The 27,609-nt window shown below is 36.7% G+C and overlaps 1 protein-coding gene across 1 annotated transcript; it reads right to left on the reverse strand.

Moving 5' to 3' along the window:
* Positions 1-2,035: 2,035 nt before the first annotated feature.
* LOC145054825 (vacuolar cation/proton exchanger 3-like) lies at positions 2,036-7,120 on the reverse strand. Its single transcript, XM_079003086.1, has 11 exons — positions 6,729-7,120; positions 6,533-6,600; positions 6,403-6,431; positions 4,373-4,569; positions 3,389-3,607; positions 3,178-3,288; positions 2,981-3,097; positions 2,815-2,868; positions 2,590-2,706; positions 2,370-2,460; positions 2,036-2,260 (listed from the first exon to the last, which is right to left on the reverse strand). The coding sequence occupies exons 1-11, from the start codon at positions 7,038-7,040 to the stop codon at positions 2,211-2,213; spliced, it is 1,365 nt and encodes a 454-aa protein (XP_078859212.1). The 5' UTR covers positions 7,041-7,120; the 3' UTR covers positions 2,036-2,210.
* Positions 7,121-27,609: the final 20,489 nt, after the last annotated feature.

A 27,609-nucleotide genomic window follows, 5' to 3' on the forward strand; every position in this document is an offset into this window, starting at 1 on the left:
ACTCTTAACGTCCAAGATTGCATTTTTATGGATCTAAAACACAATATACACTTAAAAGGGGCAGATCAAGGTCTATGGAGCTCCTTTACTCATAAAGTCTCCACCTTTGGGACAAAAACCCTAAAAATGGTCCATAATACACAAATCCAAAAAGGTTAAGAAAGCTTTGAGCTTTTTACCTCAAACTGATGCTCCAACCTCTGAAAAGCTCAGATCCAAGGCTTGCACTCCAACATTATCTTCTTCAATGGCACCCTCTTCTCTTCAAAGGCACAAAAGAACACTATCAAGCTCAAACACACACACACACACACACAAAACTCTAGAACGAGGGTTGGCACTCTTAGGGTTTCATTCTCTGGAAATGGTGGCTAAAAGTGAGGCCAATATGTTCCTTTTATAGGGCTCACCCCCATAATTAGGGTTTCAACCTGAACCTAATATGCGCAGCATACACTAAGGTACGCCCAGCATACTGGGTAGTCTCCGCGTCAAGAACACACTCATGAGTACGCGCAGCGTACCCTCCAGTATGTCCAACGTACTCAATTACCATAAAATATTTCAAGGTCTAAACTTGATAACTTGAGGAAAGAAAGGATCAAAAAGATAGACCTAAATTCCAGGATGTTACATACAATGCACTCCACTCCAAGATCTTCACACCAACTTCTTCTTTCTTCAAAACCCCACCAAACTCTCTTAAAGACTCACAAACTGGCTTCTTTTTGCTCTAGGGTTGCTTGAGGGTCGAAAGCTCTGAAAGAGGTTGGATAATAAGAGGGTTTATGTCCATAAAGATACTTAAATATGAGCCAAGTCCCCAAAATTAGGGTTTTTCATGCTACCCTCGTACGCCCAATGTACAACCACGTACGCATGGCGTACTCATCCGACCTAAAACCCACCAAAAGCCACATTGGGCCCCTTTTCACCATTTCTCAACTTATGGACCAAAATGCAATGTACTAAAATCATAAAGACCAAGATTAGAAGTACCTTAACATCAGGATATTACAAATGTATACTTAATTATAATTTGTTATAAAAATAAAGCAAACCATTAGACTTAATAGATAAAACCAATTTCATGTTTAATTATATGTATTAAGAAATAACTACAAGAGCAATAAGAGGCGCTACTGTATCATCAGATAAAAAAAGGGACGAAATTTATAAAACAAGATGCATAGTGAAGATGTGAGGAATGTACTTCAAACATACATTCCCAAGTCACTTTACCACCAATATATAGCAAGATGTACATGTGGTTGGACAAATCCCACATATGTAAGATCACTGATTCAGGTTGATTTCATAAGATAAAAGAAAACCCTTGATTGTAAAATCACCATTGTCGGAGAAGATATCATCATATCTTGGTGTAGACAAAACCACCCATAACTCCGATTAAACCCCTGGTGATCAACGTTGGCCCTATCCTTGACTTTGGCTTTATTCTTGGAAAATGAATCAAGCTTAAACTTCCAGCCATGTCGATTCAAACGTACGGTTGAAACATTAGAAATTGTTGTGTTTTTCTATTGACATATAAATAGATTCATTGATCTAGGGATCGTGCATGTGGATGGAATGAAAGAAAAAGAGTAGGAAAAACAATTATAAGGTCGACAATGTTTAGAGGAAGAAGGGGAGAAATCCAACGAGCTTCCGCTCTCTTGGTCTTCTTATTTGTAGGGTTAAAGAAGATACCTGAGGCGAGATTGTGGGCGTGTAAGGTTAATGAAGATGCCTAAGGCGAGATTAAAACCGATTTCCTATTTTAGGGGATATAATTAATTTGACAATTTACCATTAATAATTAAGGATAATATTACAAAATTACTCTTTTGTAGGTTTTTGAAATGATTGGTTCATATTAATCCCTATATTCACACAATATATAGTTAGAACACATGAACCTACCTCTCTTTCTCTTTCTCTATCTCTCTATCTCTCTCTCTCTCTCTATATATATATATATATATATATATATATATATATATATATAGAGAGAGAGAGAGAGAGAGAGAGAGAATCAAACTTTTTTTTATCATACGTTAATATTATATGTTACTGGATACATCAGATGACATACATGTTAACATGCCTAACTATGTAAATTTGAAGAAAAAAATGAAAACTAATTTTCTCACCATTGTATTTGAAAATTTTCACAACAAATCCTTGTTCCTTCAGACTCTAGAGATTTATCGTTTTGATGATTCAAGTCCCACACCCATATTGTTATCCATGTCCTCTATTATAAAAACATAAAAGGAACAAGTTATAAACTTTTTACACTTTTTAATCGAAAATTTAAAAAACAAATAGAAAAAATGGTTAAAAACGCGTTGTAAAATCTTTACCATTAGGGAAATCGGTGATGAAAAAACTTGCCCCGATAACTATGTAGCACAACAACAGAACCACCCCTTTAAGGTAGTGAGAAGTCCCATCCTGAAAAAAAGAACATATAATATTTATTTTTCATAACATTATTGTAGTGTAATTTGTTGAAGAGGTTTTGAGCTTGATACACAAATTAAATAATTCTCTTGTTTAAAAAAGTAAATTAAAAAGAAATACCTGCAACGTGAAGGCTGTGACTAAAATTGCTAGAGAAAGTGATCCGGTTTGAAGAAGACTAAAATCAAGATCCATGTTCACACCAATTATCCATGCAACAATTACACTCAGTGGGACCTAAATTACATGTACACATTATGATTAAAATTGTATTTCCTAAAACAAAAACAATTTCAAAAATTCATTTAGTCTGGCAGTAACAGTGACAGTGACAGTGAAACTTACCACAAAAACAGCAATTTGAGTTGCGGAACCAAGTGCCACGCCCAGAGTTATATCCTATATTCATAACATTTAATTTTATAAAATCTTATTATAACATCCTATTTTCAAAGTACAATGACTAAAAAAATAAAAAATAAATAACTATTAAAAAAAAAAAAAAAACTACCAGCTTGTTCTTCAAAGCAAAGATGACAGCTCCAGCATGCTCAGCTGCATTTCCCACAATTGGTAGCAAAATGATGCTAGTGAAGCTCAATGGCATTCCCCATGAATTTGATGCCGCCTATTTAACAAATTTAATCCAAATTATTTACACAATTCTTTTTTTTTTTTAAATCAATGGGACCCACAAAATTAATGTACCTCAATAGTGTCAACTAAATATTCAGACAACAATGCGATAACGGCCGTCATTCCAATTAGCCAAAATATGCCACTCCAAAGCCCAATCACCTTGTCATCCTTGGCCTCATCCTGTATGAGTAAATGACCATTTTACCCATTGTTCTAAAAGTTATATTGAATAACAAATAACGAATTACTGTTGATTTGAGATGTGTTTAATTATTCTTACCTCTTGTGGTTCAAAGATATGGTTGTGAGTCCATAGTTGAAAGGAAAGGTAAGCAAAGTAAGCAAGGAGCATGATAATGCTAGTGGCTCTTGACAAATTTAATGTTGCTTTTGTCACAGTTACCAAATCAACAGGTGAAACAGCATGTTTATATAGCAAGGGCATTGCATTGCAAAGTAAAGCCAGAAGTAGTAGAGATATATTCACATCTGATTGTTTCTGTTTCATCAACACATAGAATATGTTTTCAATTAGCAATGTACTTTTATTTATTTGATTGTTATAGCATCATACTTGTATTTTTTAGCATTGTATTTGAAAAAGTCTACACATAGCAACATCATCCAAATAGAAAACAATTTTCAGCGCTTTAATTTGGTAGATTTTTCAAAATACAATGGGAAGAAAAAAATGGAAATACAATTGGGAATAATTTTCAAAATACAACTAAGAGAAAAAAAAATCAAATAACAATGATATAATAGAAAAAGTCGATTTGAACAATAATAGAGTTATAGAGTCACGCCAAACGAGTGATTGAAATTGTTAACGAACTAAACTTTTTCTTTGGACTTTGCGAACATAAGTGGCGTGGTTAGTTATCAAGTGTGTCGTCAAAACATTAGGATAAAAAAATGATTTCCTCGAATTACCAATATATTTAATAATAATACAAAAGATATCTTTATCAAGTAAAAAGCATCCTAACAAATTAAATATTTTAACAGATTTATACTTTAAATAACCCTTTCACTTGAGTTAGATCTAAAAAGAATACTTTTGTTGGTGCGATTCCACAACCCACTAACCTATAATAGATTTTAGCATGTTGAATGTCCACTATACGTCTCTTTTATGGTGGTCCATATATATATATATATATATATATATATATATATATATATATATATATATATATATATATATATATATATATATATATATATATATATATATATATTAAAATTAGCTAGGGAAGTGTACCCTATCAAATTTTTGGTCCCTTGAAAGATTTGTGATGCCACCGAAAAGGAGAGAGGTTCCAAGAACGAGAAGTAAGTTGGATAGGATGGAACCCAAAAGAGAGTATTTGACAATATCCACTTTGTGTTGTATTAATGCAAATATTGATATGATAAGTTCCGTTGCATTTCCACATGTTGCATTTAATAGCCCTCCCACTGCAAAATTATTTAATTAATTTAATTATTGTCGACATAATATTTATGGATTGTTAGATAGTTGCTGATAGAATGAAATTTGATTGAATAAAATTAATTTTTATCACACATAATATTTACGGATTGTTAGATAGTTGCTGATAGAATGAAATTTGATCGAATAAAATTAATTTTTATCAGACCCAATACGATATATTATAGGCTATAGATCAAAATCACAAGCTTTTAATTGTAATATCACATCAAAGAGTCTGAATCTGATTGAGTTCTTAATACGACACATTGATACGACATCTAATAAAAGACATCACATCCTCTATATATAGAATAAAAACAAAGAAGATAGATATGTATATATAAGTTTATGACCATTGATGAGAATAAAGTAATATAAGTTTAAAAAATTTACATCCGGCAAATTTTTTATGTTTTAGGATGAAGTAGAATAATAATATATAACATGCCGCATTTATTTTGAGTGTATAACAACAAAGTCAGAAGAGAGCCGTTGTCGGAAACAAACAAAATTTAAAATTGTTAGGATATTCAACGTTTTACAAAATGTTATTTTTAAATGAAAGATGAAGCTCCTTGTAATATATTAATACCTTATGTAAAATAACTTTTATATGCTTTGTGTAAACTCCGTATTTTCAAAAACCAAATTACTTTATTCACAATTTACTATTTAACCTATGAATAAGTTTGTTTTGATTATATCTTATTCTAAATGGTAAAATAAATAAAACTACAAATTTAAATAAGTTGATTTCGAATATAGTTTATGTAATATAACTTTTTATCTTATAAAAACTGTATTTGCAAATATAAAATTAATTTTATAATTTTTTTTTACACGGCAAGTACAAATATATACTAAATTACTCTTAAATTATTTTATCTATATCTACGGTGAGACTTGAACCTTAGACCTCAAGAAAAGATGGCAACACTGAATACCGTTGGACTAAAAGCCCTTTGGTAATTTTATAATTTCATAGAGACTGTAACTTTTACTTGTTTACGGTTGATCTATCAATAAATTTATTTATATAAATTGACTCCGATGTTGAATAAGTAAAATAATAAAACTTAATATCATAAACCTTATATATTAGGTTTTTTTCGGATTAAGTTTCAAGATTATATTTTCATAAAATAGCCTTCATTTTTATTTTATTTTGAAAAAACCCTTAACCTTTTAATTTTTTCCTAAAAAAACCTCACATTTGACAAGTTTTCAGGAAAAAAAACTGCTCAAATAAAAAAGAATTAGAAAATTCAAAGTTTTTTTTTAAGAAAATACACAATATATAAGATCTTTTATGATATTAAACGAGATTATACTTTATACAAGAAAGGTTTAACCATTTTACTAAATTATGCTAATAAAATAATTTTTGACATAAATAATGTATCTCGTGCAAATTAATCAATCATACTCTAACCAACTACACACGTCACATGTAAAATGTTGCATGTTTAAGTTCCAAAATATGATTGTATATTTTATGTAAAAAACAACTTTTGTTACATAAATCCGAAAAAAGAAAAAAACATGGTAAGCATAAACAAACATTCAACCTTTAAAGCTAAGTTTTTGTTAATTGTAAATTTTAAGTCAATTTATGTATAAGCCAAATTCAACGAGCCCTTTCTTAATATATATATATATATATATATATATATATATATATATATATATATATATATATATATATATATATATATATATATATATATATATATATAAATCTACGTCATCGTAGAAAAAACAGAGTAATGAACTAATTTTATAACCAAAAATTTACATATAATAATGGTTTTTTTTACCTGTTGCGCCGGTATAGAATGATATTTGTCTGCATTTTACAAATGTTAACGGAATATCCATTAGTTTAATATTTATTTATATATTAAAAAACACAAAAATAGAGAAAAAAAAAAAGTTTTATTTTCTTACTCCGTTAGAAAACTAACACGCTCTGCAAGCGGAATCAATCCAAGTAAACTCAACGAAAAAATCCATGCCTGATTTTTAAATACACAAAATCATCTTCAATTCCGATTCCAATTACAAAATACAAAGAAGAAATCCATCCATAATTTCACATATAAGAAACAATTTTTGTTAGGGTTTCGATCGATGAGAATCTCACCTGTGACAACCGGAAGTAATGAGCGGCGACGGCGAGTGGGACGGCGAGAAAAAGAAGTGATAATTTAGTTCCCAAAATGACCTCCTGGAGGTTGCCAAGGAAATTCCTGAGAGATGAGGAAGGAAGTGTGGAGATGAGGGACAAATCGGACTTTTTACGAAGGGAGGAGGAGGACAGGTTGTGAGCAGTCCGATTATGTCCAAGGCCGTTTCTGGACTCTCTGGTTAGCCGCTTGACGGTGCCGTTTTCGAGCAACCATGGTTCCGGTTCCGTCTCCCGGGAATCCATTATTTCACTTTCGTTTAGTTGCATAACAAAGACTGTTCAACCTGAAGGGCCTGCTCTCACTGTTTTATATAGGATTGAAGAAATATTCTTTAATATTTTCTTGTTCTTTCTTATAAACAAGGAATTTTAATCCAAATAGGTTAGAGTAGTTTGTATATTTATAATTAAAAAAGATCAATTCCTTACTTTAACCGATACAATGAACAATTCTTTTTTTTTTTAGGACCGGTCCTGAGATATGTCCGATATGCCGCAAGGTATGTTTGGACTCTTTCGGCGAGCATGCAGTTCATTGCAAAGAACTCCCGAGATTCAAATACAAGCACGATATGGTTAGAGATGTTTTGGTCGACATATATAAGCGTGTCGGGTTTCCGTCAAGAAAGAGGCTCCTGTGAATTTCCTGACTGATCCGACAGAGGAAGGTCAACCCTTAGACCAGCTGACATTTTGATTTTTGGATGGGTGGGAGGGAAACACGCATGTGTGGACCTTATAGGGGTATCCCCTCTCGTAAGCTTGAGGGTCGGGGGTTTCACAGCGGGACAGGTTGCATTAAAAGCTGCTACATGTAATGCCACAAAACATGAGAAACTGTGCATGGAAAATCAACACGCGTTCATACCATTTGCATTTAATACGTTTGGTTTCTTTGCGCCGGATACGGTTGAGCTGCTTAGTAGAGTACAACGGATGATGCATAACAATGTTATATTCCCTAGATCTATAAATGTAGTCTTCAAAAGAATTGGTTTTACCATACGAAAGGGTTTAGCGGCGCAACTTGTTGCCCGTTTGCCTTCTCATTCGTTGTATGATGATAACTAAAAAGTTTGTGATTAGAATTATGTACAATAAAACCTTCATTAATAAAAAAAAGAAGATCAAGATTGAAACATTTTAAAATGAGATAGGATTGACCTGTGACTGGTTCAAAAAATAATGAATTGTTACAAGACCGGTCTAAAAAAATCAAAAGCGAAAGTTTATGTATATGTATAAATCCTAATGTATCATTTTGGTGCTAATCTCACATTTTTTAACAAAACAACTCAAAACCGAAACCTAAAAACCGAAAAATATCCAAAATTATATCAAACTAGCTCGAAACTAAACCGAAGAAGAAGCACGCAAAGACCGCAAGACCGGGCTATAAAAGACTGATATCGAACCCAAAACAACCGGTCTGAAAAAAAAAAAGACCCAACCGTTATGAGACTGGTCCTAAGAAAACCCGACCGTTTCGAGGCCAATGTTAAAAAGGTCTGAGATTGTTAATGTACGTCTCTACTTTAACATATAAATGAATTCATATCAATATATAATATAATTTAAATAGATTAAGTTTTTACTTTGGAAGACAAACATATAACAAACTACACCGATAATCCCTTTTGGATGATACACCTAATCTTCTTAAAACCTATATCAATGAATCTTGGGGTCATATCATTACTATGTATGACCTGTTGGACTTTATTGAGAAGTTTCACAACATATGAATTAAGAAAACAAAATGTATTAAACACGTATTGATTTCCCAAACACTCTTTTCTCATGTTTGGCCACTTTGCATGAGACAGTTTTTTAAAACAACATGTCCTACAGCAAAACTTTAGATACTATATTTGGAGTCGTATGAAATTTGTAGCAGTCTAAGGTTGTGTTTGGTGCACTAGCTTATAGGCTAATTCATAAACTACAATAAACTATTTTTATAGTCTCATCAATGTAACACCAGATCCTTGCAACTATTATTATTATTTTGTATAAAGCTTAATTTCAAGAATTTTACCCTACGCTAAGCATAGGTGGGAGTTTGGATGTGGGGGTTTAGTGACCTACACTAAGTGTAGGTTGAGCTACGTCGATCATAGGTGCGCAACACCAAAACCCTAATCCTTGGGGTGTGATCCCTATTTAAAGGATCTAACCCCTTGAGGCTCTCTCTATACTTAGCCTCCACCCTCTTAATCAACCACCTCGAAACCCTAGCCATTTTGTGAGAGTTTTGTGACCTTAGAGTGTTTTGTATGCATTCCTGAAGGAAGAGCTTCATTGAGGAAACACTTGGGAAGCTCCAAGCTTATGGATATGCAACTTGCATCTTGTAATCCTCCTCCAAAAGGTATAAAGTTTCTAGCTTGATGACGTTTCATGTTAGATCTAGTTACTCTTGAGATTTCTATGCTTTTGTCCCCATAATCTTGAGCTACTCCAGACCATTTAGGTATCATTTCCTGACGTTTTGGGGGCTATTAATTCATAAAAATAAGAGCTTGGTCACTCTCATCCATCCATGCATGAGCTCTTGAACAATAGGTAGCTTTATGGATCTAGGATTTGGTTTTTGTGCTCTTTAAGACTGTAACGCCTGCATATTCGGGCTAGATAATTTAGAAATAATAAGCGTTAAAAACGATTTTTTGATAAAAGATTATATAGGACAAATAATCTTAACAAAAGTTATAGTTATGTGACAAAGATTTTGTACATATAAAGAACGCTAAAATTTGACTGCGTGTGAAGAAATTATGCTTCTTCGAAGTTTCACGATTAAACCGGCACGACTCCGTGTATCGTAAAAAGTAAACTTTTGAAAAAAAAATACTTTTTAGACTTAGTGATATCAATAAAACTCGTAGTAATCGTTAAACCGAGAGTGTGCGTATAGAGAACGTCCAAATTTGACTTCGTAAGAGGAAGTTATGATTTTTCAAAGTTTCAGTGTAGCAGTATACAACTCAAATCGAATTTCAGATAGGAGTTCAACAATCTCATTACATTAATAGGAGTTCAATGATAAAAAGGCAGTCGAAAAGGGAGTTTGTATATGGAAGTTATGAATTTTACACGGTCATTAACAGTGTAATCTTCTCAGACTATTAAATTTAAGATCGGTCGAGAATTAGTCGACGGAATCAAAAGGAAAGTTGTAAATCTTGTCAACACCTACGTGTGGATATAAACAACATCAAAAACGAAGCTCGTATGCGAAAGTTATGATTTTTTTAGATCTATTGTTTTACCTGCGTCCGGTGTCACGTGTCAGCACCAAGCGAAGCCTTGGTGCCTATGCAAGCTCACGAGGTGAGAGGCCCCTGGACAACCTATAAATAGAGTTGAAATTCACTCATTTCATCACACCTTTCCTTTCCATTCTCTCCCAAACCCCCCAAGGTCCAAAGACCTTTTCTCTAGCACTTCCTAGGTGTTAGTAGCGAAGCCCCAGAGCGTCAGAAAGCACCGATAAATAGAGATTTTGGTTTAAAAGTTCTGCCCATGCAGAGTCCGGTTTCTCGCTAAACCACCTGTAAGTTAAGTTATGCTTACCGTACTTTAAGTATAACTTATGTTTAAGTTCATTATCGTTATTAGGAACCTATAAACAAGATTTATTAGTGATTCCAAGTCGTTATACTGATTGATCTACTTACGGGGATGATGTCTAGGATGGATTTAGTAAGGTGTTTAAAGTAGGATTTCAAAATAGTATACTTTGTATACCAAACGGACCCTACCTCCGATACGATCCTACCTGGTTGTTCCTTACTTGATAGATCTTGAAGTAGACTTTGAATTAATGATGAATCTAGACTAATAATTACTTTCAATAAATATTAGACTAAGACTTAGTGATAATGCTACTAGGTTACGTCAAAGGAAAAGACAATTGTTGAAAGCGAAACGTTGTCCGAATTACGAATCGTCACTTTAACAAGTGAGTGCATAGTTACTTTCATCTTACACATAGATATGAATTATGTAATATAAACACATGCTATATGTACCTATTATATGTGTTCCTGATATGTATGCTAGATGAACGATTGTTACATGTTTTACTTGATTTAAATTGTATATGTATTTTTATACCTATAAATATATTGGGTGAAGATGGATAAATCAAAGATGATATAGATGATGATCATGAACGATGATATAGACAATGAGAGATGAAAGATGAAATAGATGATGAGAGGCCTTGACTTTAAAGATGACATCATCTAGCAGAGTATAGATGACAAATACATACTATTCTAGACAGTCCTGTAGAACGTTGGCAGACACGCAACCTGTAGGTGTTTTTGAACTACGCGTTCACCAGATGTACTCCAGAAAAAAAAACATGACAACTATGGACCTAGTGCCTTATAAATGAACATTGGCAGCTATAGACTTAGTGCCTAATAGATAACATCGGCAGCGATGGACTTAGTATGTAACGACCCAAATTTTCACGTCCAAAAATTTCATTTTTGATTAGGTGATTTGCAAAACATTTGTAAAAAAATATCAACCGATCATATCATTTCATAAAAACATGTCTCGTGTCTGAAATCCGAATCGTAAAAACATAATAATGTCAGAGTACACATCCCAGAATAACTCATAATGCAGAAAGCAAGGTGTGTGTATGATGTGCCGCTACCGCACCAGCTCCTTCCTCTTCGCTGAAGAGGTACCTGAAACCAACACTGTAACTGTAAGCATGAAGCTTAGTGAGTTCCCCCATCGTACCACATACCATACAATCATATAGCATACATACTGCCGGGCAATTATGGGGTGCCCGGCCTACCGGGTACGACTATTATGGGGCGCCGTCCTACCCGTACGGCCATTCTGGGGTGCCGACCTACCCGTGTCAAGCCATTCTGGGGTGCTGACCTACCCATCAGTCCTAACAACCGACCCTCGGGGACTATTCCACCCCTTACTGCTACTATCACATATATCATAGCATAAACATACTATGAGACATAACTGGGGTGTCCGAACTACCCTTCGGTCCTAACAACCGAACTTGGGGACTATTCGCCTCCTACTACCGCTATCACATATAACATATCATGCCAGCATATAAACATATAATCACATACTGTCAGACATATCTGGGGTGCCTGACCTACCCTTCGGTCCTAACAACCGAACTCTACTACTATCACATATAACATATTATGCCAGCATAAAACATATCAGGTAGTAGCAAACCTAGATGATATCACAAAGACAATCATCTAACATACAACTCCTACTAGTGGGCCGACATTGTGGCCGTAGACCCACCGCTACTGGAAGGTAACTCACCTCGTAGTAGTTGCTAATCTGTGCGGGAATCCTCTGACTGCTGCCGCTACTGCTCCGGAAATCCTCCGACTATAATTCCCACAAAACACTTAGTCATACACTGCTAACTGTTCTTAGGGTAAAATGACTGTTTTACCCCTGACCAAGTCAAAGTCAAAGTCAACTTCCAGTTGACCTGACTCACCGAGCTGGTTCGCCAACTCGCTGAGTCCCTATCCTTCCATTTGTCCTTATACCTGTCTCTACTCGTCGAGTTAGGCGATGACTCAACGAGTTTTCTTTCTAATTGAACATCGACTGAATCTTCATCTGACTCGCCGAGTTGTATGAACAACTCATCGAGTTCATCTTTATCCTTAAGAAGATTGCCTTGGACTCGCCGAGTCTAATCATGCACTCGCCGAGTCCTATGAATTTCCAGAACAATGGCTTAGTCCAGAACGTCGGGTCACTCCCCGGGACTCCCTAAAACCTTTCCACACTCAACTGGGTCCTTTTGACCCTCAACTGATATGGGACAAAACCTTGGACTTTTCGAGTCCAAGAATGGACTCGTCGAGTCTGCCACATCCTCTCACTAAATATTCGATTTCTGATGTACAACCCTTGATCAAAAGATAGATCTATGCTTCTATAATCGATCTAGCACATAAAGTTACAACCTTTACGTGCTTGGATGGGAATTTGAGCTCAAAAGGTCCTAAAACAAGCTTTTACAATGCATGGGGCCTTCTTTGAGTGCAAACGCCACTCCTTTCTGCCTTGTAACCCCTTTAAGGATCTAGATCTGAAACATCAACCCCAAACCATGCTTGCAATCATGGTTGTTGACCAAAATGGCTTAGAAAAGCCCTAAAACTCCACAAAATGGGATCTATAAAAAGAACAAACAAGGTATAGACTTTATACCTTCTGTAGACTGCAAATGATGCTCAAAATCGGATCCTTCTAGCCTCCTCTTGATCCTTCAAGCTTTTCCTTCCTTCCTTGGATCACAAAAGCACCAAAATCACTCCAAATGCCTTAAATTGCTTCAATAACGGCTAGGGTTTGCTAATGGGGTCTTCTGGGAGCAAATGGGACGAAGGAGGCCGAGTTAAGGTGTTAAAATAGGGTGCAAACCTTCGAGTTAGGGTTTTTGTCCAGACAGGGCCTACTCGTCGAGTCTGGGACCCGACTCGTCAAGTCCACTGCTTAAACCCTGCGTCTCATCCCGCTTCTACTCGGCGAGTTGGTCCTTCAACTCGCCGAGTACAAGGCCAAAATGCAAAATATTTTAAAGAATTAATAAAAGAATACATACCAAGAACCAAGTGCTACATAGTGCATGTTAGATAACCCTGGAAGCGATAGACTTCATGCCGATTCCTTAGGACAAATCCTTAGGAATGAATATTGAAGAATACATACTCATAAGTATTATGGAGGAATCCCTGAACTAGTATTTTTAGCATAGATTATCCTTAAAGTAGATCCTTAAGAATAAAGAGGATAATGGAGAGATGGGAAATTAGGTTAATTGTTTGATGATATTTTGGGCCCTAAATGAACCCATATACATGAAACATGATATTTTGGGCCTTAATGGGTCACAACCAAATTAATTTAGCCCTAATATGGGCTTAAGGACAAAAAGCCCAAAAATCTTCTCTTTCCCTCTCCATTCTCGGCCCAAGCCCACAAAGAGGAAGAGTTGACTTTGTGTGTGTGCCACCTCATTTTTACATAAAGGTTTTCCATGCAACTCTCATATTTCCATGCAACCATCCTTTCACTCATCTCTTTTCTTCTCTCTTTCTTCCTCTCGGCCAAACCCAAACACACACACACACACACTTCACTCAAACTCTCTCAAAAGAAACTCTTTCCACTCCTCTCCAAATTTTCGAGATCTAGGAAGCTTTCAAGGAGACTTTTCCCACAAACACATCATCTAAGGTAAGTTGATGTTAAATCCATGATCTAGCTACTTCATTTCATCCAAAAATCTCTTCTAAATCCATTCAATCTTGTAATCTTGCACCTTAGAAGCATCTAAGTTCGAGATCCTCCAAGAAGACTTGCTAGGATTGAAATTTCTTCATCTTTTCCTTCAAAAACCGAAACTACAACTCAAGGTGAGCTTCATACCCATCTTTTTTTCGGTTTTCATATGTTTTATGGGGGAGAATACAAGAAAATGTGTAGATCTATGTGTATGTGTATGCTATGTGTAATTTTAAGCATGTATGTGTGTGATTTTATGTGTTTTTGTGATAAATATGTAACAAAAAGGGGTGTTAATTCGAGATCTATGACTTGAGAAAGGGAACAAACAAAATCTAAGTTATTTTACACTAAACAAGTCAAGAAAAATAGCTTATAAGGTTATGAGGATCATATTCTAACATAAAATCCATTTTAGGGCTTAAATTGTCAAAAATTACAAAACTTGGGTGAAAACTGTCTAGTCACGGTTTCTTGAGGGTCAAAGGAGTCAAAGGACTTAAAATGCAAAAATTTAGCTTATTGGGCTAAATTTGGGCTTTTCAGCCCAATAAGCCCAAAATTTGCGAAAATTGAATTTTTAGGGGGCTGAATTGTAACATTCTGTAAAACAGGGGATATGAAGTGAAATAAAACTATTTCAAAGGTCAAAAATGCTTTTAAATTCCAAAAAGGATAAAAAAATGTAAACTTTTTATATTTTGGGCCAAAATTGTAAAAGTTGCGAAATTTGGGGTTTTAACCGAGAAACACCATTCTGGAAGGGCTAAAACTGTTTACAAAATATAATTTGGGTTAAAAGTGTCTTTTCAACAAATTTATGATACAAAAGTGTCAAGAAAATGTTTTAAGGACTAAAAATGAAATTCTTTTATATGAAGGACTAAAAGTGTCATTTCTATAAAAGAAAGGTAGTGAAAAGGTCAAAGTCATACTTGTAAACAAATTAATTCATTAAGACAAAATACAAGATATCCGACTAGCGACAAAATGGAAAACGAATACAACTTCAATACCAAATATCGTTATAAACGAATTGATTCGGTCTCGAATCAATACAAAACAACAATCGTTAAATCAAAACTCTCCAAATAGTTATGTGATGACTAAAATGAATAAACCTACAAACACTACAAGAAAACAGCCATTTAATGACGCGCAAACAATGACACTCGCTGATAGACGACGCGCAATTGTAAGTGCCCTAAAAGATAATGTCAGTTTTGCAAAATTTGAAGGATAGAGGGCACGCATTTGTGCGCGCCCTAAAATTAGTGTCAGAAAAGAAAAAAAAAAAAAGAAATACGGAGGGTGCCTTTCATAAAATATGCGTCATGTAAAGGTGTCGCTGTATAATTTTTAAGTGAAACACGCGTTTTAGGCGGGAAATGAAATCGACGAAAATTACCCCCGCCTATTGAATCCTAAAAATTAATCCCCCCGCCTCTTCTACTTAGCAAAAAAAAGCCCTAGGTCCCTCATCTTCATCTTCGGTATCATCAAACATCTCGTTCAAGAACATTACAAAAACTCACTCACTCAGTGCTCTTTACAATCGATCTGTTCCGCGACCTCACGTCGCCTTGCCGACAAACTCCGCTCGCTTTTCCTCCGATAAGCGCGACTCGTCTTTAGAAACCAGCCTTCCTTGTTTCCGCTATTTTGCCCTAGGTGTGTTCTTTTCCCCAAAAAAAATTATCGCCGCTCTTCCTCCCCTTCCTACATCGAGCGTTGCTTTCTTCAATCCCTTGGACTCCGACCGCCGCCACCTGTTCCTTCCCGTTTTTTGATGTCAATCAAAGCAACAGGCAATCCATCGTTGGAGTTTTATATGGCGTTTTCTCCACGCGCCCTTACCAGAAGCCTGAAAAAGTCGAACATGAAATTTCTATCTCATCTGCTTCACAAAGGCGACTGTTCGCCTGGATTGTGTTCTTCCTCCCTAAATGAAAACCCTACATCTTTCTTCCTCATCTGCGCACCACTCCTCCTTCGTCTGTCTCTGTCGATGATAATGACATCTTATGTTCAAATCCGGAAGTTTGTGGTATTAATTCATCCCTCTTCTGCAAAATTACTTGTTTAATTAGTCCTCCATAATATAGCAATAATGTGAACTATTTTCTTTAGCTTCGTTTGAATTCAGATTCTATTCCAATATGTAATTTGCAAACTCATATACACTTAAGTGTGCATCATTACCTCTTTCATTATTCACTTCTTCATTGCAGCTTAAATTGTTTTTGGAGTTTACGCTCTATTTGTATATATACACACAAAGTGTTTGTTAAAATGCTTAAACGAAATATACCATGTTATGTTTTGTTCTTGTTCTTGCTTCTTGTCATATTATTTTATTGTGTGTTTGGTGTAGTGTTATGGTTTTATATAGTATATGTTGGTCCCCGTTTCCATATGTCTTGCTAATTATCTTTTGCTACTTCTAGTGGTCTAGAAGGACCAATACCTGAAAGTATTTCTTGTTAAGAAATTTAACAAAACTGTAAGTTAAACATATACTCCTTCCATAAGATCTTCAGTTCTTAATTTCTATTCCTGCAGTAAGTACTAATCAACATGTCTTTATCTAATCCGTGTGAAGGCAAATTTTTGATTTAAGTGCAGAGGGCTTTCGTTTTCCAAATTTGAATATGTTGACAAGCATGAATAAGTTGTAAGTAATAGAGTGTAGAAATCTATTAACAAGACTTTAATTTCAAAACTGGTACCTTCATAAACTTTGGTGGATGTTGCAGGACGTTGAGAAGATGATTATAACTGGGAGTATTCTGGGTTATATATCACAAATGTTCAATTTGAGACATTTGTAAGTCCTCCCTCTTTAGTCCATATCCGTTAGCGTTATCTTATATATTTCTACATGATAAGCTTCTTTGGTTTCTATTTAACTTTCCTGAAGTATTCTCTATATCTATTTTCATATACTTACAATGAGATCTCAGTTTCAACAATCTGAATGGTGGTATATCAGATCTAAGTGAACTGAATCTTGAAAGAATGTAAGAAAGATATGCATTTACTTTTTCCCTGTATGATTATTGATTTTCTTCAAAACTATTATTTCTCTTTATTTCTGAATCATATATGTTTGCAGTAGTATTCTACGAGTATCTTTGATTTAGTGAAATGACTTGACTAAGTATCTGACTGGTAACTCCCTAGACAACAATTTTCCTACATGGATCACCGTTAACACAGGAAGCATGTGGTCTGCTAATGACAATGTTGCAAATTATATCGAAACGAATGCATTTTTACTCACTATAAATGGCTATGAACTTTATACGAAGGCTCGCCAGACTCTCCTGTCTCTCACTTACTATGGTCGTTGCTTAGCAAATGGAAAGTATACTATGACTCTGCATTTTGCAGAGATAGCTTTCAGAGATAAACAATCTTACTAGAGTCTTGGAAGACATGTTTTTGATGTTTATGTTCAGGTTGAATTTTCTTTTTTCCTAAACTAGTGGACTATTTTTTTGTGTATCTTTAGTCTTTATATCCCCTCTTTTATACACATTCATAAACACACAACATCCTTTCATGCACTAATTCCATACAGAAGGGTAAATGTGTCCTTAAATCTCACTCACTAGACATCTTGAAGAAAATTTAGATGAGTGGTTAACAGAAGAGCTGGAGAATTACACGGAAGATTATTAAAAAAAAGTGTTGTGTTGAGTGTATATTCTTTTTGACTTAATATGTGAGTGTATATTCTTTTTGACTTAATATGTGAGTGTATATTCTTTTTGACTTAATGCACAAAATATTAAATGACTAATTTACCCTTGTTGTTGTAGGATTTGCTGACTTGAATAGCCACGTACCAAGGTATCTCCTTTTACTGGATTATTTAGTGCCTTTTTATTAATAACTTGTGGTGATGTTTAGTTGCGTTAATTGTATTGAAACTTGAAATGTTGGGATGGACTGATGGGTTACAAAAGAATATTGCAATTCAACTGAGACTTGAAAATTTTAAGCACTCTAGCAATAAAAAAGATGCATTTTCCATTAAAAAGGATTCTTTAGTGCCTGTTTCTATTTTTGTCTTTACCTGTTAACAGGGACGGATCTTATAAGGGACTAGGGGGTTGTGCCCCCCCTGTTTATTTTTTTATAATTAGTCCATACATTCATCAGGTTATACTCTCCAGGTAGCCGTTTCCATACGTTCATCATGTTATACTCTCCAGGTAGCCGATTCCTCCTTTAGTGCCTGCTTTGAAAAACCTAATATTTCTGCTCACTGTAGCTCTATCTCACTGGTTCTTAATAAAATAATTGTTGTTTAAACTTTCAAATCCCTAAATTCCCCGGTCGGGATACTTGCTGGTTATATCAAATCTTCAGATTTTCGTCTCGGATGGTCATTTTGTAGGGTCATGTTGGTATCTGTTAGGTTGACAGGTGTGTAGGAGCAGGAGTTTTGCATGTTTTATGCGTGATTTCATTGAAAAATATATCTAAAGAAACAAAAAAAGCTCTTATATCTTAAGTAATCAGTTAACCTAGAATTGATCATCAATCATATGACCTAATTAATGGAAGAACGGTTAATCATGTGCAGAAAATTCAGGATCGACTTGTAGAATCGATTAGTAATTTTTTTTAACTGGTTTTTATCTTCATTTCAAGCTTTTGTTTTGAAGTGTTCCAACTTCCAAATAAGCTAATTTTCCATACATAGTAAATATTTGGTTCTGATTAGGATTCCAGTTGGACTATCATGTTTGTTGTTGATCAACAGTCCAATTTTTATCAGTATCTATATTAATTTTCTAGATTGATTGTTTATTATTTTTCCTTATATGCATCTACTTCAGTATGTCATTAACTGCAGATCCTTCTCTTTTTCTTATGAAGCTATATAACATTATATTCTAAAGTTTGTATGGTTTCCTAGATCCTTTTGACAATTGCATCAGCCTTGTAGCTTTATTTATGTGTTAGAACTCACCCATTGTCTAAAAAATAGAATCTGGTTTTGTTTGTTGTATGTGTTTCTTTGTTAAAAATAATAATAATAATATTGTTCATATTTATTTATTTCGTTTGGGTTATTGTCACTATTTAGCAAACCTAACATCCAACTTTCTGTTCGTTAGGGTTTTCGATGATAATGAAGAAAAAATTTTGATTTGTTTTCTTCATCAAACCTAAAAAAATGACGAGGTTGTTGTTGTTGTTGAGAAGAAAATTCCATTTAGAAAAAATTATAATAACTATAGATTATAAAATTATCTCGGTCCAATTCAAATTATAACTTTTGTGTGCTTCTGATCTGATTCTTATCGACAACCAAAACTGTTGATTTTTATTTTGGTGGTATGTTATATTTTAATTCCCATAGAAATGCATGTCATGTCAGGTATTGAGTTGACAAGAGTAGCTGAATGAGCAAGGTCGTGCACAGGAGGTGGCTATAGAAGCAGCAGTGTCAACAATTATTCGTCTCAAGGACAGTTTAAATGAGTGGGACAGCAAAGTGGGAGATGGTGACTGTGGATCAACAGTAAGTCTAAGTCCACATCCAGATTTTGGTATTATCATCTAAATCCTAACATATATATATATATATATATATATATATATATATATATATATATATATATATATATATATATTAATTTACAGATGTATAGAGGTGCAACAACTATTCTTCAAGTGTGGATACAAGGAAACAAAGCTGCAACTGTGAAGCCTTATAAGTGAGTTGGTAATTTTAATTCTAGATAAAATTACAACTGTAGTTGTATATATAAAACAAACTAATGAGTTATTAAAACAGAGACACGTGGGAGACATCAATGAAAGTTCTTGAATCTGGCTGAAGAGGTTTGTTATTTTTTTTGCTTTTTTAGTTGCTAATAATTTTGATATGTATTATTTGCAGCTTGCTACATGCTATAACTTTTATCAGTCCACACCAACAAAGTTGGTTGGAGAAAACTACTTCCTCCATTCAGGGCAGGTTAGTAGTTTCTCATGATGATGTGTTGTTTCTTGTGTAATTAAAAGCTTTTTGGTTTCAGCTTTTTGATTGTGTGATTAATAAAAGTTTTTTGGTTTCAGCTAATGTTCAAGTCATTATTTGTCATCTACACTCGATGGACAACAACTAATTTTTTGACATGGAGGATTTGTTTTTTACATGATATCTGAAACAAGGTGTCTCTTAATAGCAATGTAATAATAGGTTAGATAGTTAGGGATTGTATTTTATGCAATGGATTATATTTTTTGTATATGATTATTTGTATGACATTAAATTTTATGCAATGGATTGTATTTTTTGTATATGATATTTTATTTTCTATTATGAGACATTAAATACAAATTTAATTTGAAAATTAGTAAATCTATAAATAATATTTTTTTAAACATTTCAAATTATGATACGCAAAAATGTGTGTCATCTTCATTTATGACATGGCCTTTCTTGACAGGGGCATTCTTGATACGCATTGCGTGTCATTAACACGCGCGTCGTAAGGTTATGACACGCGAATGCGTGTCGTCTTCCTTTATGACAAGACCTTTCTTGATACGCATTGTGCGTCGTAATTTCGCGTCATAAATGAGCGTCGTCTCTCTTTATGACAGGGCCTTCCTTGACGCGCATTTGTGCGTCGTCTAATCCCTTTACGACGCGCAATGAGCGTCGTAAAAGTCTGTTTTTCTAGTAGTGAAACTTTGGGCTTATGAGTTTCAAATCATGCTTGTTGGGCCTTGCAAGCCCACCAACATGATCTTTGGGCCCAAAGGGATAACGCTTATATGTTATTGGGCCTTCAATGACCCAATATTTTAGAAAAGGACTTTAAATAGCTTTTGTGTGCTAGCGGGCCAAAGTTTCTCATTAGAAAAGCTAGTAAGGTCACAGCAATCAAGTGTGAGTTGGACCATCGTCTCTTTCGCATCCGCGACAGCCTAAGGTACTTACGATAGTGGTGGGACATAAAGCCCCCTTCTCTTCGTTCGCTAAGGCTTACGAGAAATCAAAGTAGACAAAAATTAGGACGATATACAATGTGGATTAATCAATATTCATTTGTTAAGACAATACAAAAATCAGTAATCACGAATACATTTCAATATCGGAAAACATCGGGTTTTCCAGAGAATTCAATACTACTCGCTCGAAATTTGATAACTATGATATAAAATACCCTTCATATATATATATATATATATATATATATATATATATATATATGTGTGTGTGTGTGTGTGTGTGTGTGTATGTATGTATGTATGTTTTTGAAATCATTCATGCATCAACTTATGGATCTCACGCTTTGATAAACAAAAGTCTTTTCAGAAAATATCGGATTTTCTGGGTTTTTACAAAACTACACAAATCATTTTATCACAACATTTCTTATGAACTCACCAACATTTCATATGTTGACGTTTTTCCAAAATAACTTGTATTCTCAGGTAACAGGTAAGCGGAAGAGTATTATGAAGTAATGTTAGATGTTATGTTGTTAAAAACACTCAAACTATTTATGTTATGAATGTGTAATGTTAAAACAATGTACTTGATGTGAACAATTCCAGTTGTAGTATATTTATGCATGGTGACGTTTATGTTATGATTCATGTATATTCATTGTGATGGTATTCAATTAAAGTCATGCGAGCCCTCGGACGTTTCCGCCGTCTGGTTCGGGGGTGTGACAGGTTGGTATCAGAGCATTGTTTATATTGAACTAGCATATCTAACCACACATTGATATGCAACTATAAACCAAAAAGGGACTAACCCAACTCTGAACAAAACAAAACAAATAAGAACACAACTATAAAACATGTTTGCCTGTGTGAATTAGGAAACAGAATATAATACCAAACAAAACAAGATAATGTTATCATCTCGGGTGAGCCGAGACTGTACATGGTTGTATCAAGGAGAGGATGTAGCCTGATTAACTACATTTCCTCCAAGGTACAACTACCATGTGTCCCGAGGAAATCGCGATGGTAGGAAAACCTAAAAGCATACCCCTCTATCACCAAAAAGAGAATAACAACTTAATCTATACAATAATAGAAGCGTCATAGGAGTAACGATAGTTATTCGCATGCCCCTCTCAGTCGACATGGAAGGAGAAAACCAGGGCATTCAGTTTCATCAAGTCCTGGTAGCCCACTGGATGATCGAAGATGAGCCGAAAGGAGATCAGGGGGAGCACACGTCGTGGGACCTGAAAAGTATACGGACACCGACTACGAGTTCGATGAGGCTGAGGACGACATAGAGGAAGAACGAACACTACCACGGCACCTGTCAGCGAGGCCCAGCCAGACCATCTCGCCCCACCAGTAAATCCCGCAAGGGAGAGCTTCTCCCCAGAAGCTGAAATTGCCGCCCTGCGGCAACAGTTATTCGCTATGGAGGCACGAGCAGTGCGAGCTGAGCATGAGAGGGAAGAAGTCATTGGGGATATGACTGAGATGGCCCAGTTTTTGGCACAACACTTCGGCATATGATCTCGCCGTAGTCGTAGGACGTTCCATCGAGCGTTAGGAGTAGACTTACCCTGCTAGTATTAGGATCTATGTTATGTACCCCGACTCTATGTTGAAGTGATTACACTACTCATAGAGCCGTCATGCTGTCGAAATTGCACTACTTATGTATTGCTCTTTCGAGCAAAATTTTCATGTATCAAAAGATGCGGATAATATTAATGAAAGGTTTTATGTGTTCTACTGTGATGTTGTAATCTGCTATGTGTTTTATATCCATGATTGTATGCTCAATTGTGAAATTGCGTAAGTTCATGCTACACACCTAGTATATAGGATCACAATCTCACAAAACCATAGGCACTCAACATGTTTCCGTTCCATGACAGAAAGATGCCCCGACGACCAACTCACGGTAACCCTGGACCAACCCCTCCAGAAGTTGACTCAGCTGCATTCCAAGCAGTTGTGTCTGCTGTGGTCACCGCAACAATGGTACAGATTCACCAAGGGAACAATGGAGGATTCAACGGACAAGGGGCAGGAAGTTCGAACAACGGGATCAATCAAGGACCAACCAGAACATGCTCCTACAAAGATTTCACCAATGCCAAGCCGCGAACCTTTAATGGTACAGGTGGTGTAATAGCCCTGAAAAGGTGGATTGAGAAGGTGGAATCAGTGTTCGAAATATGTGAATGCCCCGAGGAATTGAAAGTGAAGTTTGTCGCGTGCACCTTTGCCGACCAGGCTCTCACCTGGTGGAATGGACATATAGAGGCCATGACTCTCCCTGTAGCCAACTCGATGCCATGGACGGAGCTGAAGGAAATGCTGATGGCTGAGTACTGCCCTCGTGGCGAAATTCAGAAGATGGATCAAGAGTTGTGGGATCTCACTGTCCGAAACTCTGATATAGATGCATACATATCAAAGTTTAGCGATCTGTCATTATTGTGCCCTGGCATGATTACGTCTGAAGGAAAGAAAATCGAACAATTTATCTAGGGATTGACCTCCCCGATCCAAGGAAATGTGATCCCTGCCAAACCTGAAACTTTCGACAATGCCAAGAGATTGGCCAAGAAGCTGTACGACCACAACAACAAAAAGGGCGAGAAGCCAGCGGAAATCGAGGGCAAGAAAGAGAATGACAACAAAAAAAGGAAAGAACAACAAGAGAAAAGGGCAACAAGGCTCGGAATCGACAAAGAAGCAACAAACGGTGACGGTCAATGCTGCAACCACTCAAGTACCCTTCATACCACATGCTCCAGCCTCAACTAATCCAAGTGCTCCTAGGCAGTATTTTGGGAATCTCCCAAAGTGCAACAAGTGCAACTACCACCATAACGGTGAATGCAGGGAAATGCATTGCACCAGCTGCAATCGGAAGGGTCACACTGCAAAGTATTGCAGGACCTATCCTCCCCAGAATCAACCACACGGAAACAACAACAACAACCACAACAACAACACCAACAATAGCAACAATAATGCGGGATCAAGCCTCACTTGCTACGGATGTGGAAGGACAGGGCATATCCGTCGGAATTGCCCCAACACCAACAACTCTGAGAACGCAGGAACAGGAAGGGTGCTAGCTATGGGTCAGGGAGAAGCAGTTTAGGATCCCACTGTTGTTACTAGTATGTTTCCCCTAAACCACACTTATGCATGCATCCTATTTGATACCGGGGCAGAACGGAGTTTTGTGAGCAATAAATTCAAACACTTGTTAAATCAACAACCCCAGAAGCTTAATGAAACCTTCACGGTGGAAATGGATAATGGGAAGACAGAACCCACTGGGGAAATCTATATCGGATGTACCCTAACCTTAAATCACCACGTCTTTCAAATAAACTTAATGCATGTTTCCATTAGGAGTTTTGATGTGATTATCGGCATGGATTGGTTAAGCCCCCATCATGCTGAAATTATGTGTCATAAGAAGGTCGTTCGCCTTCATCTGCCAAACCGTGAAACCCTAGTTGTTTACGGGGACAAACCCAACACGAACCTTCATCTTATCTCGTGCATTAAAGCGCAGAAGCACCTACGAAAGAAGGACTTGACGTTCCTGGCTCACATAGTAGACAAATCCAAGAAAGAGATCAACATTCAAGACATTCCAGTAGCTTGTAAATTCCCAGATGTCTTTCCTGATGATCTTCCGGGGATACCCCCATAAAGACAAGTCGAGTTTCGAATTGACCTTGTACCAGAAGCTACCCCCATCGCCAAATCACCCTACAAATTGGCTCCTGCGGAGATGCAAGAGTTGTCCAGTCAACTCAGTGAGCTTTTGGATAAAGGATTCATCCGACCCAGTTTCTCACCTTGGGGAGCCCCAGTTCTCTTCTTTAAGAACAAAGATGGTACCTTCAGGATGTGTATCGACTACAGAGAACTTAACAAGCTCACTGTCAAAAACCGATATCCACTTCCACGAATCGACGACCTATTCAACCAGCTCCAAGGAGCTAGTCACTTCTCAAAGATAGATCTACGATCTGGATACCACCAACTCAAGGTCCGGGAGGAGGATATTCCAAAAACCGCCTTCCGAACTCGTTACGGAGATTATGAATTTGTCGTAATGCCCTTCGGTCTAACGAATGCTCCTGCCACATTCGTGGAACTAATGAATCGAATCTGCTGACCTTTTCTTGATAATTTCGTAATCGTTTTCATCGATGATATTGTAGTATATTCTCGAAGCGAAGAAGAACACGGCCAACATCTTCGACAAATCCTGGAAACCCTGCGAACCGAAAAGTTGTACGCAAAACTCTCCAAGTGCGAGTTTTGGCTCCGAAGCGTGAACTTTTTGGGACATGTTAGTCAAGAAGGAATTCATGTAGATCCTTCTAAAATACAAGCTATCGAAGGATGGGCAGTCCCAACAACACCCACAGAAATTCGCCAATTTCTGGGTCTCGCAGGCTATTACAGGAGATTCATCCAGAACTTATCTAAGACGGCCAAACCGCTTACCATGCTTACACAAAAGGTCGTACCCTTTGTATGGACGGACAAGCAGGAAGTCGCGTTTCGATCTCTGAAGCAAGCAATCCGCAGTGCGTCGATGCTATTGCTACCCGAAGGAACGGATGACTTTATAGTCTACTGCGATGCGTCAAATTAGGGTTTAGGTTGTTTACTCATGTAGCATGGAAAGGTGATAGCTTACGCGTCCCGGCATCTAAAGACACACGAAGTGAATTATACGACCCACGAAGATTTGGATACACTACCTATACGGTACCAAGTGCACTATCTTCATTGACCATAAGAGTCTTCAGCACATCTTGAATCAAAAGGAGCTAAACATGAGGTAACGAAGATGGGTCGAACTGCTAAACGACTATGAGTGCGACATCAAGTACCATCCAGGAAAGGCTAACATGGTAGCTGATGCCTTGAGTCGGAAAGAATACTCAAGTCGTCATGTGAAAACTCTCTCGATAACCATCCAATCCCACCTGACCTCGCAAATTAGAACGGCCCAGTCAGATGCCATGAAGGCGGAAAACAAAACAAGTGAAGCGCTGCGTGGAATGGATAAGAACTTGGAGGTGAAGGAAGATGGAGCATACTACTTCATGAACCGCATATGGGTCCCTAAACTTGGGGGATTCAGAGAGGTAGTCATGAATGAGGCTCACAAGACGCGATACTCCATCCATCCGGGTTCAGAAAAAATGTACTTGGATGTTAAGCAAAATTATTGGTGGCCAAATATGAAGGCAGAGATTTCCACTTACGTGAGCAAGTGCCTCACTTGTGCTAAAGTAAAGGTGGAATATCAGAAGCCCTATGGATTACTACAACAGCAAGTAATTCCCGAGTGGAAATGGGAAAGGATTAGCATGGATTTTGTGACCAAACTACCCAAGTCGACGAACGGTTTGGACACGATCTGGGTAATAGTTGATAGACTAACGAAATCCGCCCATTTCCTACCAATAAAAGAATCATACAAGATGGAGCGCCTGACAAGAATCTACATCAAGGAAATCGTGAGACTCCACGGAGTACTGGTATCAATCATCTCAGATAGGGATAGTAGATTTACTTCACGCTTTTGGCAATCGCTTCAGAAAGCTATGGGAACACAACTCGATATGAGCACTGCCTACCACCCACAAACGGATGGTCAAAGCAAGCGAACCATTCAAACACTAGAAGATATGCTCCGAGCGTGTGCAATAAACTTTGGAAGATCATAGGATACCCACTTGCCTTTGATCGAGTTCTTGTATAACAATAGTTATCACTCGAGTATCAAAGTTACTCCTTTCGAAGCATTATACGGGCGCAAGTGTAGATCACCGTTGTGCTGGGCTGAGGTAGGAGACACCCAGCTAGCAAGAGAGCAAACGCCAAACAACCTTAACAGGACCGGAGATCATACGCGAGACGAATGAGAAGATAATTCAGATTAGATCACGGCTGCAATCGTCACGAGATAGACAAAAGAGCTACGCCGATAATTGACGGAAGCCCTTGGAATTCGAAGTCGGAGATAGGGTGTTACTAAAAGCCTCTCCTTGGAAAGGAGTGATTCGTTTTGGGAAGCGGGGTAAACTGAACCCTCGATACATTGGACCCTTCTAGATTCTTGCCCGAATCGGTCCAGTGGCTTATAGATTGCAACTACCCGCCGAGCTCAGCAGTGTACACCCTGTGTTCCACGTCTCCAACTTGAAAAAGTGCTTATCCGACGAGACTCTTGTCATTACATTAGAGGAAATCAAAATCAATGAGAACCTTCTGTTCATCGAAGAGCCGGTTGAAATCATGGACCGAGAGGTAAAGCGTACCAAACAGAGCTGCATTTCAATAGTGAAAGTTTGGTGGAACGCGAGACGCGAACCAGAATTCACATGGGAATGCAAAGATCAAATGAAGCAGAAGTACCCTCATCTATTCTCGCATTCTCAAATCTAGCTTTCAAAAGAATTTCGGGACGAAATTCCCTCTAACGAGGGTATGATGTCACAACTAG

This window comes from Lactuca serriola, chromosome 5 (genome assembly GCF_051521515.1).
Source record: "Lactuca serriola cultivar US96UC23 chromosome 5, Lser_US96UC23_V15, whole genome shotgun sequence".
NCBI lineage: Eukaryota > Viridiplantae > Streptophyta > Magnoliopsida > Asterales > Asteraceae > Lactuca > Lactuca serriola.